The 19,957-nt window shown below is 43.1% G+C and overlaps 1 protein-coding gene across 1 annotated transcript in view; it reads right to left on the minus strand.

Annotated features, from left to right (window-relative positions):
• The window catches only part of LOC115142117 (prostacyclin receptor-like), a 45,671-nt gene extending 33,386 nt beyond the window's left edge, over positions 1-12,285 (minus strand). Inside the window, exon 1 of the mRNA XM_029681585.2 lies at positions 10,686-12,285. Coding sequence (XP_029537445.1) covers positions 10,686-11,513 — 828 coding nt within the window. The 5' untranslated portion in view covers positions 11,514-12,285. The remainder of the gene's footprint in view (positions 1-10,685) is intronic.
• Between the last annotated feature and the right edge of the window lie 7,672 nt (positions 12,286-19,957).

Here is a 19,957-nt window from a genome sequence, read left to right on the forward strand (position 1 = left end):
TCTTTCTCCCTTAAATGTGGTTTGTTATGATCAACTTGCATGATTCTTAACCTCTTATCACACTGACAGAGGGATAAGAGGTTGTCTTAGCTTGTAGAAAAGAGCAGACGCTCTGACCTATCCATGCAGACCTCAGTCCTACAGGTTATGGAAATGATGCTACACTCCTCAAAAACAATACAGTAAATACTGCAGCATACTACAATTTGCAAAAATTCTACAGTAAGTATTTATACTATAGTAAACTGTAAATACTACAGTACACTACAGTTATGTCATTTGCAGACTTAACTTTTCAAAACACTACAGTGAATACTACAGTAAAATCCACAAAAACACTCCAGTGAATACTATAGTATTTCTACCATAGTATACTATAGTATCTTTTTCATCTGGGTGAATTACACTCATCACAATTCGACACAATTTGGTTGATACTTTGATTGGAACCTATTTTCACCCACTCAAGACAGCGAAAAGTTTGTTGAATAACCAATCTATTACCACTGTGCTTTACACCAGTGGTTCCCAAAATTTTTATAGCCCCGTAACCCTTCAAACATTCAACCTCCAGCTGCGTACCCCCTCTAGCACCAGGGTCAGCGCACTCTCAAATGTTATACGATACATTTATTAAAACATAAGAATGTGTGTGTGTTTGTCACAACAAAGCTCGTGGGAAGTGACAAAGAGCTCTTATAGGACCAGGGCACAAATAATAATAATCAATAATTTTGCCCTTTGTTTAACCATCTTACATATGGTTCCTTATTTGTTTATCCATCCTTATTTGTTCATCGAAAATTGTGAATAACTCACCACAGGTTAATGAGAAGGGTGTGCTTGAAAGGATGCACATACAGTCGGGCTAAAGGTATTTAGTCAGCCACCAATTGTGCAAGTTCTCCCACTTAAAAAGATGAGAGAGGCCTGTAATTTTCATCATAGTTACACTTCAACTATGACTGACAAAATTAGAAACAAAATCCAGAAAATCACATTGTAGGATTTTTTATGAATTTATTTGCAAATTATGGTGGAAAATAAGTATAAATCCTTGTTTGCCCCACTGTAACTCTGCAATGTTGGGTTGTATTGGAGAGTCTCAGTCTTATTAAATAATTTTCCACACACAGTCTGTGCCTCTATTTAGTTTAAATGCTACTGAGGGCCGAGAATCCACTCTCACATGGGTACGTGGTTGCAAAGGGTATCAGTGTCTTAACAGCGTGATTGGCCAAGGCAGAATACTCTGAGCGCAGCCCAATCCAGAAATCTGGCAGTGGCCTCTGAATAAATTCAAATTTTCACAGAACCGCTTGCTGCAATTTCGATGAGGCTCTCTTGTTCAGATATCGGTCAGTGGACTGGAGGCAGGGCATGAAAGGAATAACGAATCCAGTTGTTTGTGTCATCCTTTTCGGGAAAGTACCTCTGTAACTTTGCACCCAACTCACTCAGGTGCTTCGCTGTATCACATTTGACATTATTACATTAAGCTTCAGGTCATTTGCACACAAAAAAAAAAATCATACAATGTTGGAAATACCTGTGTGTTGTCCTTGTTAATACAGACGGAGAAGAGCTCCAACTTCTTAATCATAGCCTCAATTTTGTCAACCCACATTGAATATAGTTGTGGAGAGTCCCTGTAATCCTAGATTCAGATCATTCAGGTGAGAAAAAACATCACCCAGATAGGCCAGTCCTGTGAGAAACTCGACATCATGCAAGTGGTCAGACAAGTGAAAATGATGATCAGTAAAAGAAAACTTTAAGCTCATCTCTCAATTTAAAAAACGTGTTAATACTTTGCCCCTTGATAACCAGCGCACTTATGTATGTTGTAAAAGCGTTACATGGTCGCTGCCCATATCATTGCATAGTGCAGAAAATACACGAGAGTTCAGGGACCTTGCTTTAACAAAGTTAACCATTTTCACCGTGGTGTCCAAAATGTATTTGAGCTTTCAGGCATTCCCTTGGCAGCAAGAGCCTCTCGGTGGATGCTGCAGTGTACCCAAGTGGCGTCGGGAGCAACTGCTTGCACGTGCGTTACCACTCCACTATGTCTCCCTGTCATGGCTTTTGCGCCATCAGCAGCAGTTACATTTGGTTACATACGGACAGTTAGTGGAATTCCCGCGAGAGAGTAACGGTTAATGTGATTGGATGTTAATTATTCGACTAGGCTACCTGTATTTGACATTGTGTTGTTATTTTGCTGAACACTAGATGGTTTAATTTGATTTTTGGCAGTGAAACGAGGCTACTCAGGCGATCTGGGGTTTACTTGATAGCTACCTACACAAATAGCTAGCTAGAACAAAATGTTAATAAGATAAATTAATTTAAAAAGATTAAAAGCTACAAATAAGTTCTCCAGAACTGTTGGAAAATATAAATGGACAGTTTGAAAATGTGAAGAATTATTAATTATTTAAAAAATATATTTATATATATTTTTTTAAATGTGATTCACATTTTTATTTGGGGTACCCCCGACAGCATTGTGTGTATCCCCCCAGTTTGAGAATACCTGCTCTATATCAAATTTCAGTCAGACTGCCCAGCCAATCCGAGCCCCCTACACAACTTCCCATCCATGGGTTTTTTTTATGCCTCAAGGGAAAGGTTTGCAAAACAAAAGTTGAACATACACATACACATACACCCACACATTAACACACAAAACCATTTCACCCTCCATATAATTCATATCATAGGCATCATAGTACTGTAGAGCTCTTTTTACTTGCACACAATATAGCTGGGTCACCTCGTCCTGCCCCTATGGGTCCACAGCCCTGCAGCGCCCCAACCCAACACACCCCACTCAGCTTTAGGATCTTAGTGAAACATTCATTATTGGTTTCAGGTGTTTCAGAGTGTTTCAGACTGTCAACAGTACAGCAGACTCCCAGAACCAGGAATGAGCAGCCCAGCAGCTAAGGATTGCCTAAATCTCCCCTGACGTGAACATGTTTTCAATGCAAACTGCTTTTGTCGTACAGTATTCCACATTAGGCTTCCAGACCTTATGACAGTTGCACAGTATACCCTCAATCTCAAAGCAAATCTAGTGGTACTGTACATAACTTGACATTTCATCCATACATTATGGGAGGATAACCAACCTTCCAATGAATGGCAATCCATTTATTAGCCACTTTAAATGCTTGGTTACACCGTTTCTTCTGATAACAGTCTCCAGTATCAACATTTCAAAGCAAATGAAAACGGGGAGAAGGCAGAATCCGTAGACATGCTGAGATAAACGGACATACTCTTTGCCAGAATTCAGCCAGCCTTCACAAGACCTCAACATATGGTATCAGGTAGGCTGTCATTACAAATAAAAATGTGTTCTTAACTGACTTGGCTAGTTAAATAAAGGTTAAATATATATATATTTAAATATGTCCCCTTTTGTGCTTAACACCTCCAGCAGGATAATAACATTTCTGAGTGCATGCTATTCAGTTTCACTGGCAGTTACTACCCTCTATAGATGGTCTTGAACTGCATAAATTGATGTCTGAGATGATATGAACATGACTGGGAATTCTAACATACCTGTATCCATTCATCGTCATCAATTGCTTCTCCCAGGTCTTGCTGACATTTTGTTTTACATGTTTTGTGTCAATAGAAAAATTCTTGCAAAAGTATTAAAAATAGTAAACAGAAATACCTTGTTCGCATTAGTATTCAGACCCTTTGCTATTAGACTCGAAATTGAGCTCAGGTGCATCCTGTTTTCATTGATCATCCTTGAGATGTTTCTACAACTTGATTGGAGTCCACGTGTGGTAAATTCAATTGATTGGACATGATTTGGAAAGGCACACACCTGTCTATATAAGGTTGACAGTGCTGTTGACAGTGCATGTCAGAGCAAAAACCAAGCCATGAGGTGGAAGGAATTGTCCGTAGAGCTCCGAGACAGGATTGTATCGAGGCACACTTCTGGGGAAGTGTACCAAAACATTTCTGCCACATTGAACACAGTGGCCTCGATCATTCTTAAATAGAAGGAGTTTTCTCCAGAGCGCTCAAGACCTCAGACTGGGGCAAAAAGTATCCTTCCAACAGGACAATGATCCTAAGCACACAGCCAAGATAACATAGGAGGGGCTTCGGGACAAGTCTCTGAATGTCCTTGAGTGGCTCAGCCCAAGCCTGGACTTGAACCCAATCTAACATCTCTGGAGAGACCAGAAAATAGCTGTGGAAGCGATGCTCCCCATCCACCCTGACAAAGCTTGAGAGGATCTGCAGGGAAGAATGGGAGAAACTCCCCAAATACAGGTGCACCAAGCTTGTAGCGTCAAACCTAAAAGACTGAAGGCTGTAATTTCTGCCAACAAAGTACTTAGTAAAGTATCTGAATAGTTGATTAAGGGGAAAAAACAATTTCATCCATTTTAGAATACGGCTGTAACATAACAAAATGTGGAAAAAGGGAAGGGGTCTGAATACTTTCCGAATGCACTGCAAGCTACAGATGTTTTCTTTGCATTTTTGCATTTAGTTTTTTTGCATTGGATGCGTCTCAATCCACCGCATCCGCCGATGTCGCACTTCCGCATCTGCGTTGAAAGGGGACAGAGCTAGAGCGGTGTTTGTCAGACCACGAGACATCTGTGTTGAAAGGGGACAGAGCTAGAGCGGTGTTTGTCAGACCACGAGACATCTGTGTTGAAAGGGGACAGAGCTAGAGCGGTGTTTGTCAGACCACGAGACATCTGTGTTGAAAGGGGACAGAGCTAGAGCGGTGTTTGTCAGACCACGAGACATCTGTGTTGAAAGGGGACAGAGCTAGAGCGGTGTTTGTCAGACCACGAGACATCTGTGTTGAAAGGGGACAGAGCTAGAGCGGTGTTTGTCAGACCACGAGACATCTGTGTTGAAAGGGGACAGAGCTAGAGCGGTGTTTGTCAGACCACGAGACATCTGTGTTGAAAGGGGACAGAGCTAGAGCGGTGTTTGTCAGACCACGAGACATCTGTGTTGAAAGGGGACAGAGCTAGAGCGGTGTTTGTCAGACCACGAGACATCTGTGTTGAAAGGGGACAGAGCTAGAGCGGTGTTTGTCAGACCACGAGACATCTGTGTTGAAAGGGGACAGAGCTAGAGCGGTGTTTGTCAGACCACGAGACATCTGTGTTGAAAGGGGACAGAGCTAGAGCGGTGTTTGTCAGACCACGAGACATCTGTGTTGAAAGGGGACAGAGCTAGAGCGGTGTTTGTCAGACCACGAGACATCTGTGTTGAAAGGGGACAGAGCTAGAGCGGTGTTTGTCAGACCACGAGACATCTGTGTTGAAAGGGGACAGAGCTAGAGCGGTGTTTGTCAGACCACGGGACACCCCGAAAAATCGGTCTTCTCACAAAATCATCCATAGCATCCAAACTTTTTAGCCAACAAACTATTATGACCCCTCTATGGAAAGATGGGACTGGTCTGAAGTCGGTACAGCCAATCTCCCAGCTTCTGCCTGTAGTGTCCGAACCTTTTGGGCTACACACTAATATGTTGTTTTGTTCTAGGATGCCCACAGGCCTCACAATACTCGTCTGAATGTCCCCCTGGTACCAGTTGGGAAAAAATTAATGGAAATACAGTTTTTCTTTATTTGTACTAGTTTCTACATTGTAGAATAATAGCGAAGACATCAAAACTATGAAATAATATATTAAATATAAATACATATATTATATACCTGAGATTCTTCAAAGTAGCCACCCTTTGCCTTCATGACAACTTTGCAGATTCTTGGCATTCCCTGTATTTTGTATTTTTTTAAGTGGTCTTAAAATTCAAAATCAATTAGAAAAAATATTCTTGGTATGAACTTCTTAAAAAAACATGTCAGCCCCTATTATGTCCATGTAGCTTTTTATGTGATTTGTTAAGCCGAATTTTACACCTCAACTAATTTAGGCTTGGTTAAACAAAGGGGTTGAATACTTATGCAACAACTATATTTGATTTATTTGATTTTCTATTCATCTTTAAAAAATATGAATAATCTTCCACTTTAACATGAGTATTTTGTTGACCAAAATGACAATTAAATCTATTTGAATCCCACTTTGTAACACAACAAAGTGTGAAGAAATTAACGGGGTCTGAATACTTTTGCAAGGCACTATAAATAACCAATGACATTTACAATCAAATCGATAAAAGCATCAGACCATCGAATGTTCACCACTTTGACTTCCCCTCTTATACACATCAGACAGATGTATTACATACACAAACGCATCCCAAAACACAGTCACATCTCGGTGTGATAGATCAGCCACAGTGACGCACTATAACCCCTCAGAGCGTCAAGGGCGATCGTTTAACGATACCAATCTATTCTGCCCCGTGTCACAAACGCTTTCGGCAACCACATGCAGGATGTAAAATCAAAGCAGGGTGAAAAGGAATTGAAGGCCATATGGGCAGCGCTAAGAGGCCTAGGTAAATACCGTCTGGCAGGGACCAACAAATTACAATACTGCACATAGCTACTGACCTTGAGTCAGATTTGAGAAGTAAGCTCCAGATTGAAACATGAAAAGAAGTCTAAAAGGGAACATTGTCAGCTGGTACACTGTCTGCAGTCCTGTTATGTTACACATTGTCGAACCTTTCGCCGTTTCGCACCTGAAAAATTGCCTCCTCAATAAACCACAAAGCAAACGTTATAAATACCTACAAGACTCCATCATCAAATGTTGGTCTGAGCCTGCGATGTTAATGAAACCACCACATTTTCTGTCTGGATTAAATTTAGTGTTGGGGAACCAATCTTATTCGAACCACAATTGCACTCATTACTGTACAGCTGTAAAGTGTGGTTACAGAATGACACTAAAATCTCCCCCAGTTTTTGATGTGACAACGTTTTCCAGAAATTCTGTAAATATCTATGTTTACTCCGAATTAAGATTCAAAGATGTCTGCAGAAAGAAGGGGATGTCCGCTATGATAGGACACCTTGAGTTCGAAAAAGTCAATTTTTCTTTAATGAACTACAGTAAGTGAAGTGGATTTAACATCTGATAAAGCCTGTTAAACTCATTCCAAGGAGGACCAAGTGTCTGCGGGTTTCCGCACCACCCTTGTACAGTCGTGGCCAAAAGTTTTGAGAATGACACAAATATGAATTTTCACAAAGTCTGCTGCCTCAGTTTGTATGATGGCAATTGGCATATACTCCAGAATGTTATGAAGAGTGATCAGACGCAAATGAAATTAATCATCAAGAAGTTAATTGACAGCATGCCAGGGCAGATTGCAGAGGACTTGAAAAAGAAGGGTCAACACTGCAAATGTTGACTCTTTGCATCAACTTCATGTAATTGTCAATAAAAGCCTTTGACACGTATGAAATGCTTGTAATTATACTTCAGTATTCCATAGTAACATCTGACAAAAACATCTAAAGACACTGAAGCAGCAAACTTTGTGGAAATTAATATTTGTGTCATTCTCAAAACTTTTGGCCACGACTGTACTTGATTGATAAATTAAGGTCACTAACTAGTAAAGAACTCCCCTCACCTGGTTGTCTAGGTCTTGAAAGGAAAAACCTGCAGACACTTGGCCCTCCATGGAATGAGTTTAACAACTCTGCAATAACAGAATGATGGTAACAGAACGACACCATGGGTCCCTGATCTGTACTATACAGAAATGCATAACTATGAATGTCATTCTCTTCATGGTGATATCCTGAATAGGTACACGAAGGTAGAAAAATGTAATATCCTCATGCTTGGGTATTATTCTACACATTGGCTATTATTCTAATGTGCTCCGCCCCCAAACAAGACCAAATGTGGTTGGTCCGGAATGGACCAAATCTGTACCAATCATAGACGTGTCTATGATTATAGTCGAGACGTTTGGACATCACAGAGTAGCACAGTAGAGTAGAGCACAGCACAGCCGTGTAGAGTACTGTATTGTTAAGTAGAGTACAGTACACTAAATAATACTGTACTCTACTCTAGTGTGCTTTACTGTACTGTCCTATACTCTACTTATTTATACTGTACCTTGTGACTTGGTGACTACTATGAATTACCATTGTAGCCAATTCAGTTGCAGTCATTTTGTTACAGATGTTCTGGTCATTCTGTTACCGATTTGGTAACCGAATGACACATTTTAATCACTTAATAAATCATAAACCAAATTGCTTTCAGTAAAAACACTAACTAAATCGGTAGGTCTGCCTTTACTTGGTACTTCTGTAAACGTTCAATATTTTTGGTGACAGAATGACAGAATGCTTTGAAGAATTGATATATGCCTTCACGGAGCCTTTTCCATGAATATGACCTACCTCCACTGCATCAAGCAGCACCAGTCCAGCTGGTTACTCATCTCTTCTCCTCTTTTTCTGCTTTTCAATCTCCCTCTCCCTCCCTCCCTCCCTCACCCCATCCATTTCTTCCAGAGTGGACAGATTGAAAGCTAACACATCCTCCTCTTATCAGCCCAAATGCACCACATGCATCTCTTCTTTCCGTCTCGCTCACATTCTCGTGTTCCAGCCAAGCCTCACTAAGAGCTTGTGGTGGTACTGAAAGCAGACCGCTGTACGAAAAAGCATATATTCTTCAGCGCCTGGCATTGTGCTCTCCTGTACAGTGTCACAGCAACGTGTTTTTGCGTTCCATTAAATAGGAATTGGACAGAGAGACGGCGGCGTGCCTGTGAGTCTAAGTGTGTGTGGACTCTACTGTACGTATGTGTGCTCAGTATTGACAGGAGGGGTAAGTGAATTACATAAACTAGACTCTCTATCCCACCGCCACTCGACCATATTAAAGAGGGAATCATAGAAACGCGAGTAGTTTCTTTCCTCCATCCTGCATCTCCTCTTGCTCAGGTGTCCATCATGTTCCAGCAATCTTACACTCTAAAAACCCCCACACACACACACACACGCGCAGTGTGGCATGTTTGAGGTGGTGTGTGAGTCAGTCAGTTGGGCGATTCCTTAATAACAGGCTATTCAATTCATCAGCAGACTAACATCCTTAACGTGCCCTGCATGCCTGGTCGGTATTTGGCCATGATTACTACAAGTGTAGATAGCGGGCTAGACTAATTTACCAATCTAACAATTGTTTGTCTAATTAAATGACTGTCAAAGAGAAACAAGAGAGAAACTGCCAATGCACAACTAAAGCGGGTATCGGGTATCACAGGCCCAGGCCGAACCTGCAGGGCAATCTTTCTTACCATCAGCATGTGAATCAAACTGACTCGATCTACACATTTAGTAGTATTTGGTTGGATTTGAATTGGAGGAAATTCTACCCCCACGGATGCCGTCTGGTTCAAGAAGTGACTCAGGAGTCAGGACGGTGCCTGCATATTCCCCCCCCCCCCCACCCCCACCCCAAGGCATCAACCACAGCTCCTGACAGACTGCAGCAAGACAGTTCCTTAAAAACCGCTCTGTCATCTCTCTGTCTCATCATGGAGTATTACCCACAGGCAGCAAAGAGACCTCGGGGAGAAGATTGGTATGGAATGACTCAAAGAAAAAGGGCAACAGTTGACATTAGTCAATTATCCTCATTCCTTGGAGTTACTCTTTAACTACTTTGGCAACTGGAATGCCATTACTCAACTGTACTTAGTAGCACAAATCAATGATTGAACTTAAATCAAAAGGAAACTGGCAAGCTTATTCAGTATGCAATCAAGGATAGCAGGCTTATATCTTTACACTCAAACAGTGACTTTCAGCAAAACATTGATTGTTTTGGTTTCAACCCTCACTATATCAGTATTTCAACAAATGTCCATATGTATGTCTGTGTGTCTGTGTCTGTGTCTGTGTGTGTGGTAACAGCCAGAAGGGACAGGGACAGGAGGGTGCCTCCCCAACTCCGTGTCAAACCCACTGAACAGCACCCACAAGCAGAGACCCGTCCCACAGCCCTCTGGGAAGGGAGGGGCCAGATCCAGTCCTCCAGGGCTGGCAGGTTTAGCACACACCTCTCAATTAGAGTAGCAAAACACCAACGGTCAGGTTTATTTTACAATCCAAATGACGGTCTGGTTACGCAACCAAACCCCTCTGGGCATTGGATATGTCATAAGGAACGGCCCCATCGGGAGTAGAGGAGAAGAGACAGGCCCGCTTGTTTTTTTAAAAACAGTTTCTTCCTTGGAACAAAGTTCTCCCACAATCGGATGCTTCCTCAAAAGCATTGTGGTTCTTCTTTTCACTTCAATATCAAGACACTAAAGGGATCTAACAGTGAGCGAGATGACACAGAATGCCATTGTTTACACAGAATGTGTGTACAGAGAGAGAACAGGAGCATAGCGAAGTGGTTTTGAATGTCTAATAGCCACAGTATAACAGTGTACTGTAGGGTCATGACTTAGGTATCAGACAGAATCACATACAGAGAGATCCAGACCGAGAGGATAAAGACAATTGAAGAGACACAAAAGAGAAAGAGGTCACTCGGCCAAAGGGAAAAGTGAGTAAATACAGTGAGTCGCACAGAGTTTGAGTTGCAGATAAGTCACAGAACATGTGTCAGTCATAGCTTGGGGCCACACGTATATGCACACACATAATCGAACACACACAACAACAAACGCACAGGGATATGGGTCAGAGAGAGAGAGAGGTCAGAGGTCAACTCACAGTGAGCGGCAAGGAGCAGACAACGAAGATGACCGTCATGGAGGCCAGCAGCATCAGGTGGTCCATCTCCTCCTCCCCCTGTCCGAACCAGCCCAGACTCATCTTCCTCTTCCTCCCTCCATTCCCCACCGAACCACGCCGTGTCATCTGGCTTCGGTGCATCCGGCACAGGCTGACGATCACCGAGCCGTTGCACACAAACACCGCCACAATCAGCAGCGCCATGACCGAGGCGTAGGACAGAGAGAACGCCAGAACCTTCCTCTCTTCGTCCACCCCCTCGCCCACCGCCTCCATCTTGATGAAGCACCACGTGCCCGGGCAGTACTGCTTGTGGCGGCCGTAGCCGAAGAATGGCAAAACACAGAAGGCGCAGGTGAAGACGTAGATAAGCAGGAGGGCCACCTTGGCGAAGCTGCGTCGGACGCACTTGGAGTAAAAATAGGGGTGGCTGATGGCCAGGCAGCGCTCCACGGCCATGGCACAGAGGATGAGCATGGAGGCCAGGCCGAAGAAGGTCATGGCAAAGGCGAAGAGGCCACAGAGTCCCTGGTCCCCAGTGAGCCCCAGCAGGGATCGCTGGCGGGCGTAGCACACAAACACCAATGGGCTGAGGAAGCAGGTCCCCAGCAGGTCAGTCAGGGCCAGTCCCGTAACCAGGATGCAGAAGACGGAGGACTTGGTGCGCCGCTCCTTCTGGTGGACCCCCAGGATGGCCAGGGCGATGAAGTTCCCCATCACCCCCAGGATGAACATCACCGTGCTCACCACCGGGTTCCCGTCCGTGTGGATATGGGTGCTGTTCTCGCAGCTCTCGTTCGACAGCATGACTCGAGGTTCAGTGTGTGTGTGTGTGTGTGTGTTGTGTGTCAGGCTGTCAGTGTTGTGGTGGGCCCCCTCAAGCTCTCAAAGTCACCCTTTTTTGGCAGCAGAAAAGGCTATGGTAAGTGTAAAGACCCATTCCACTGGGCAAAATCCGTTTGAATCAACGTTCTTTCCACTCATTTCAAGCAAAAATTTCAATTTGATGTCCTTGAGTTAACCTCGAAAACGATTTTTTTCACCCAACTTTTGACCTAAATCCATTGACATGGTGACATGTTTTGTTGATTTCAGGTTGAATTCACGTTAGTTGACAACTCAAAACTAGACATTGAACTGACGTCTGTGACCAATGGTTTGGCATTGTTGAATCATTGTGATTCAGTGGATTTCCCCTAAATTGTTTCCATTTCTCTTGTTGCTCTTCTGTAAAGTTTCCAAAGTCTCCAAGGTATAAAACGGTTCTCTTTCTTAAAGAAAACACGCAACTATTTAGGGATCCATTGCGAAAGAGCAGTTCAAACGATATTGGCATTCATGAGTAATAAATAACACTGTGTATAGGAACGAAACAAGCTCAGCTCTTACCAAACGGGTCTCAATTGGCGATAAAAATCGACTGCCACTCCATATCTTTTGATCAGTCTGTTCTATAGTCCCCGTTGTCCTACTCCGAAACTCTACCTCTCCGACTGTCGCAAGCATCTGTCTGACAGCTAGTGATAAAGAGTGAGCAGTGCATGTGTCACATTCTGCTCTCTCTCTCTCGCACTCTTTCGCCCACGCGTTGCCTACACACTCTCTCTCTCTCGCGCACTTTCAATTCTCTCTCGCTCTCAGTCCCCGAGACTGTTAAATGTACTGTTCTAGGTCATAACATATCAGAAATACTACATGTTTCAAAGACTATCCGCTTTTCGAGGTGATTCGAGGTGATTTTTAGGTTTTCAAATGTTTCATAATTTGCATATGGCAAAAATATTTTTCCTCTCTAATTTTCTCTAACCACCTTCAAGAAACCCAGTGACGAACCATACCGTACTATATAGCCTTTACATGACTATTTTTTTTGTTATAAAAAAAATATGAGACATTTAATTACTTACAAAGTCATCTTTATTTTGAACTTAATTTCTTTGCCTCTGAATTAATGATTTATTAATTTGATACCTCATCCATGAGCTAGAATTGTGTAATTCTATGTATTAGGTCATTAAGATTTTTTTTAAATATCGTTCTAATATCTTTAGAATTCAGAGATTTTGGGCCAGAATACAAACCACAATCACAATCTCATTATGATGCAACAATTATCTAAATATTAGAACCCTAGAATGTTACAACAACCAGAACAAACAACGGAAAAAAAAACGCATCCATTCACTAAACTACTTTTTTAACTCTGTAATTGGACGGAATTCGCGGAAGTGAGACTAAATCTGGCCAACTCTGGTCAGAAAAAAATAGCCTAGTGTGTTAAAATGTTTCAGACTTAAGTAAATCAGTAAAAAAAAAAAATAGGCTTACTCACTAGCATTTACTAGTTGATAGCCATTATCCTTAGGATAACTGAAGTCAAAAATCTGTCATGGTCAGACAGTTAAGAAAATGATAGGAACAAATCAAATAAATAAAACTAATACATGTTTCGCCATGCAGAGAGGGGTCAGTGAGCTGGAGAAATAATTTACTGAAAGTGAGGAGATGGAGAAAGGCAACAAGATGAGGGAGGAATGAGAGAAAGAAAGACAATGAAGGGCTGCTGAGAATGAGAAAGGAGATTGAGACTTGTAAACAAAGTAGACCACAACCGATGGAAGCTGGATAGAGAGGTGAAGGAGAAAGGCAACAAGGTGAGGGTGGAACCAGAGAAAGAAAGAGAAAGGCTAATTAAAGAGTTGCTTAGACAGATCAGGGAGAATGAGGTTTCTATTGAGGTAAACCACTACCAATGGAAGCTAGAGAGAGAGATGTTTGAGAAACAGAGACAAAGTGAAGTGTCGGACAAAAAAAAAGATTAAGCTCAAGATGGCAAAGCTGAAGGTTCAGAACATACTGAACTTGGCCGAGATAGGAGAGGTGACAGTGGAGAGTACCAAGCTGTTAGCTGAGAACGAAAGGGAGAGAGAAATGTTGAAGAAACAGAGAGAAAGCTTAATGGCAGACAAAGAAAATATAGAAGTCAAGATGACAAAGGTGACGATGGAGAAGATACTGCACTTGGCCAAGATTGGGAAGTTGACCGTGGAGAACACGAGGCTGTTAGCTGAGAATGAAAGGCAGCGAGAGGTGTTGGACAAACAGAGAGAAAACACAGCGGCCGACACACAAACGTTGGGGGACAAGATATCAAAGGAGAAGATGTCCGTGGCCAAGTTATGGAACGTGACAGTAGAGGACAATAAGAGGCTGTTAGCTGAGAATGAAAGGATGAAAAGGGTGTTGGACAAGCAGCAGCCGACACACAAACGTTGGTGGACAAGATATCAAAGGTGAAGATGTCCTTGGCCAAGTCAAGTTATGGAAGGTGACAGTGGAGAACAACATACTGTTAGCTGAGAATGAAAGGGCGGAGAAGGAGAGGGTGAGAGAGAGAGAGAGAGAGAGAGAGAGGAATGGATGGAACCTCATAAGAAATGGTTTGGAGACAGCTTTGGCCTCAGCAGACCAGGAAAGGAATCAGAGACGAGTAGGCTGGAAGGAGGACAGTTTGGAGACGGGCCAAGGCTGGCCTATGAAGCCTCTGGGATCAACGGGGGTAAAGATGGGTGAAGGAGGAGGAGGAGGAAGAGAAGATTAAGAGGAGGAACACGCAGGCAGCAGAGGTGTGGATGACTGAGCTGAGAGAAAAGGAGAGAGCGATAGAGGCTCTGGAATGAAAAAAGAGAAGGATTCTGTACCTGCATGGACAAGAAAAGAAGGGATGACAGATGGAAAAGGAGAGGTTGGAGCTTACGGGGGAGTGGGAGAGAAAGAATAGTGAAATTAAGAAAATGCAAATGGAGAAAGACAGATGGGCAATAGAGAAGATAGATATGGTGGAGAGGATGAAGGAGGCTTACATAATGTAAAGCTGTACCAGATGCAGACTGTCCTGAGGTTCAGTGAGCAAGAGCAGTCGCAGATCCAGTGCTCCATTTAATCAGTCACAGTTCAGGGAGGTCACAAGCCACCTCCTAATGGTTATACTATCAGATTCAATGGATTAAGTTGCCTGCATGCTAGAAAGGGAGTAACAATAATATCTCAGATCACTGTCTAACATATATGGACTTTCTCTTTCAGATGGAAATTGAAATTGCCCAGATAGTCAGGGCAAAGCAGGAGAACATGGAGAGGAAAGAAAGAAAGATGTTGGAGAAGAACAAAGTGAAAGAGCTGCTCAGAGTTAGAAAAGCAGCGAGTAAGGAAGAAGTCAGGAAGAACAAGGAGAGGGTGAAAGCCCACCTAGACCAGGTGGCAAGGATCTATAACGAAAAGAAACAGAGAGAGAAAGAAAGAGAAAAGCTGCTGAAAAAGTCATTTGGCAAAGAAAATCCCATGTTGTACATCCCAGACTGCGTACTGAAAAATATATTAGAATGCAATGCAATGTCAGCTCTCATTGTCATGACTTTTTCCACATTTTGTTACGTTACAACCTTATTCTAAAATGGATTAAATAAATAAAAATCCTCATCAATCTACACACAATACCCCATAATAAAGCGAAAACAGGTTTTTAGAAATAGTTCAAAATGTGTATATATATATATATATATATATATATATATATATATACTGCTCAAAAAAATAAAGGGAACACTAAAATAACACATCCTAGATCTGAATGAATGAAATATTTTTTATAAATATTTTTTTCTTTACATAGTTGAATGTGCTGACAACAAATTCACACAAAAATTATCAATGGAAATTAAATTTATCAACCCATGGAGGTCTGGATTTGGAGTCACACTCAAAATTAAAGTGGAAAACCACACTACAGGCTGATCCAACTTTGATGTAATGTCCTTAAAACAAGTCAAAATGAGGCTCAGTAGTGTGTGTGACCTCCACGTGCCTGTATGACCTCCCTACAATGCCTGGGCATGCTCCTGATGAGGTGGCGGATGGTCTCCTGAGGGATCTCCTCCCAGACCTGGACTAAAGCATCCGCCAACTGCAGAACGTTCTCCACGGCGTCTCCAGACTCTGTCACGTCTGTCACATGTGCTCAGTGTGAACCTGCTTTCATCTGTGAAGAGCACAGGGCGCCAGTGGCGAATTTACCAATCTTGGTGTTCTCTGGCAAATGCCAAACGTCCTGCACGGTGTTGGGCTGTAAGCACAACCCCCACCTGTGGACGTCGGGCCCTCATACCACCCTCATGGAGTCTGTTTCTGATCATTTGAGCAGACACATGCACATTTGTGGCCTGCTGGAGGTCATTTTGCAGGGCTCTGGCAGTGCTCCTCCTGCTCCTCCTTGCACAAATGCGGAGGTAGCAGTCCTGCTGCTGGGTTGTTGCCCTCCTACGGCCTCCTCCACGTCTCCTGATGTACTGGCCTGTCTCCTGGTAGCGCCTCCATGCTCTGGACACTACGCTGACAGACACAGCAAACCTTCTTTCCACAGCTCGCATTGATGTTCCATCCTGGATGAGCTGCACTACCTGAGCCACTTGTGTGGGTTGTAGACTCCGTCTCATGCTACCACTAGAGTAAAAGCACCGCCAGCATTCAAAAGTGACCAAAACATCAGCCAGGAAGCATAGGAACTGAGAAGTGGTCTGTGGTCACCACCTGCAGAACCACTCCTTTATTGGGGGTGTCTTGCCAATTGCCTATAATTTCCATTTGCACAACAGCATGTGAAATTTATTGTTAATCAGTGTTGCTTCCTAAGTGGACAGTTTGATTTCACAGAAGTGTGATTGACTTGGAGTTACATTGTGTTGTTTAAGCGTTCCCTTTATTTTTTTGAGCAGTGCATATAAAAAACTACAAAACCTTATCTACATCAGGATTCAGACCCTTTGCTATGAGACTCGAAATTGAGCTCAGGTGCATTTTTGAATAATAAATATTTTTGCCAAAATGTCTAAAAACTTGTTTTTGCTTTGTCATCATGGGGTATTGTGTGTACGTTGATGCGGCGAAAAACGATCTCATCCATTTTATAATAAGACTGTAACGTAACCAAATGTGGAAAAAGTCAAGGGGTCTGAATACTTTCCAAATGCACTGTATCTGACCTTCTCAGTATTGATTTATAGAATTTTGCACGTGTTTGCTCGACCTACAGGTTGCCCTAGGCTATGACACTGGAATGTTCTACCAGCGCTTTACAAAAACGTAGATACCCAAGGGTGCACTGTCTCAAGCGGTAGACATATCTGTCATCATTACTTTTCACAGGTTGAGGGAAAGCAAGAGAGAGAGAGAGCAGACCCTGTGCAGTGTAGGCAGTTTTAACAGGGCTTTTGCCTTCCTAATGGCCAGTCAAACATGTTCCCTGGTGTTAATGCCTGTGTAAACCACTGCTAATGTGTCACTCGTGTGTGTGTGTGTGTGTGTGTGTGTGTGTGTGTGTGTGTGTGTGTGTGTGTGTGTGTGTGTGTGTGTGTGTGTGCGCGTCCGCACTTGTGTGCGTACTGGTTTTAATGTACCCATCACAGAGATGCGGAGTAAGACGATTCATTCAAGCTGTAAAGCTTCCTGGCAGAAATGAGCCATAGCCTCCACACTCTTCTCTGCTCTCCTCTGCCCAGATGACCCATTTCAAACATCCCCCGTGACACTGGTCTGTAATGAAGATGGATGTGTGCTGGTATCCTAGATACTACCCAGGTGTTACAGATCATAGTGCCATCACTTATAATGGTGTGGTGGTGTGAGCAAGGCCGTTGGATTGAATTGTACCTCCAATGTTTAATGTGCCTTTAATGTGATTTGATTTGGCACAGAGAAAATCTAACTAGGGCTGTCAGAGAAATGGTTTCCTTGGCGAGTAACGGTTCCTTTTCCGTTGAGTCAAGGTGTTTTCATTGAGCAGTACCAGTAGGAATATAAAAAACTACAAAACCTTATCTACATTAGGATTCAGACCCTTTGCTATGAGACTGGAAATTGAGCTCAGGTACATTTTTTTATAATAAATATTTTTGCCAAAATGTCTAAAAACCTGTTTTTGCTCTGTCATCATGAGGTATTGTGTGTACGTTGATGCGGGGGAAAACGATCTCATCCATTTTATAATAAGACTGTCACGTAACCAAATGTGGAAAAAGTCAAGGGGTCTGAATACTTTCCAAATGTGCTGTATCTGACCTTACCAGTATTTATTTAGTAGGAATTGTACTCCGACAGATGTTAACAGATGTTACGTGGAGAGTTTGGAGATGTCTTTATTGGCCTGACTCACTTCCAGGTGCCTGCATGTGTATGTGTGTGTGTGTGTGTGTGTGTGTGTGTGTGTGTGTGTGTGTGTGTGTGTGTGTGTGTGTGTGTGTGTGTGTGTGTGTGTGTTCGATTGTGGTTCTTCTTACAGATGGGAGATTTGAGTTTCACCGCCTCCGCCCGTTTGATTAAAACATTACTCTGATTCATCACATCTGTCTCATCTGCACCTGGAGGCACTAGTTTGTCCCACAGAGCTAATTTTTAACAACATCTGATACATGATGTTGCCAACAGTAGGATACACACACACTCTCCAGGAATGATCAGTCTGCCTGGCGGCCTATTTGCCTATCGAGGCTTGTTACAGGCTCTCATTATAAAATATGTATATGCCCATATGGAATTATCTGGAAAAAATCAGCAGCAGCTTCACACTAAGTGCACCTGCTCCCGTTCTCCATAGCGAGTGCTTTACCATCGCGGAATGCTGCAGTCAAACATAACCCGTCATCGCTGCCAAATTAGCAATAACACTTGGGTAGCTCTGTTTTGCCTCTGCAGCATTCTGTTTAGCTTTCACCTTTTAAGCAGTCATTTTCTGGACGCATTGAATGCATTGATTGGTAGACACATTTTTCAGCCAATGGTTGTTGGGTTGTGGCAAGAGTTTATTTCTTTAAACCTACGTCCCTTCATGTAGCTCGAGGTTTGTCATTTGAATGGGCTGGCCCCTTTCCCTTTTGAGGTACAGGCCAAAAAGATGCTGTGAAACAATACAATATGGCCTGCACTTTGAAATACTCAAACGCACTCGGTACCTTTGTCGTAGCAACAAGACTGTACCAAAACATTTCCATCACGTCAGCCATATTCTCATACCAAACACGTCAGGAAGAAAAGCTAAGACCTCTACCCCTTTCCCCTGATCTGTCCTTCCCGTCCCACTATCTTTCCCCCATGCCCCCTGGCACCATGAGGGGGGGGGGGTGCTCACAGATTATCACTGAGAGAATGCCTGGGAGTGTTTCAAGTCTACTGCCCATAAAACAAAACACAGTGACATCTTTTAAATAAACACCACCCAGACAAAGCCATAGAGAAGGGCATGGGCCATGGAGAGAATAGGCACGCAGAACCAGGGAGGCCAGCATTAATATACCAACTACCACACCAATGTCACAACTCTGACGTTATTTACATAGCCCCATATTGAGATAGATTGTTGCAGACAGTTGGGGCTATAGGTTGATTCATTGCAGAGCCTCTGTGTCTGTTGGAGTACTGGGCCTTTAATGTACGGGAGCTTATGAGTAAGCTGAGGATAACAGTAGAGGTAGAGTACGTTAAACCTATGCCTGTTGCTCCAGGGTCATAGGGTTTACTCTCTGAGATGAACATGTTTAAAGAACATACACCATTTAAAAAAAAATGTTTCTCCCCCTTTTTCTCTCCAATTTCGTGGTATCCAATTTGTTAGTAGCTACTGTCTTGTCTCATCGCTACAACTCCCGCACGGACTCGGGAGAGGCGAAGGTCGAGAGCCATGCGTCTTCCGAAACACAACCCAACCAAGACGCACTGCTTCTTAACACAGCGCGCATCCAACCCGGAGGCCAGCCGCACCAATGTGTCGGAGGAAACACCGTGCACCTGGCGACCTTGGCGCGATGAGACAAGGATAGCCCTACTGGCCAAACCCTCCCTAACCCGGACGACGCTAGGCCAATTGTGCGTCGCCCAGGAACATACACCATTGATTGGTATTTATTGAAGTCTTCCGTTTTTACTGTTATGCTTGCTTGGTTGTAGAACAAACAGGTAAGTGGTCTGATGGCTGAGTACCGCATGATAACAATCTCCAACCCACATAATGTGACCTTGTGAAGTATTATTTGAGTTGAATCCCATTCTCAATGCATCATAGTGACAAACCTCTATGAAGGCACTTCGGTCTTGGATTTCGTAACGTTCCACTGTTACAGCTGACCTACTCTGTAATGGGTTCAGTGCCTGTCCGGATACTTCGCCAGAGACCAGAGCAGAAATAGAAACTCGAAATGGACTAG

The sequence above is a fragment of the Oncorhynchus nerka genome, linkage group LG14 (genome assembly GCF_034236695.1).
Source record: "Oncorhynchus nerka isolate Pitt River linkage group LG14, Oner_Uvic_2.0, whole genome shotgun sequence".
In the NCBI taxonomy this organism is placed as follows: domain Eukaryota; kingdom Metazoa; phylum Chordata; class Actinopteri; order Salmoniformes; family Salmonidae; genus Oncorhynchus; species Oncorhynchus nerka.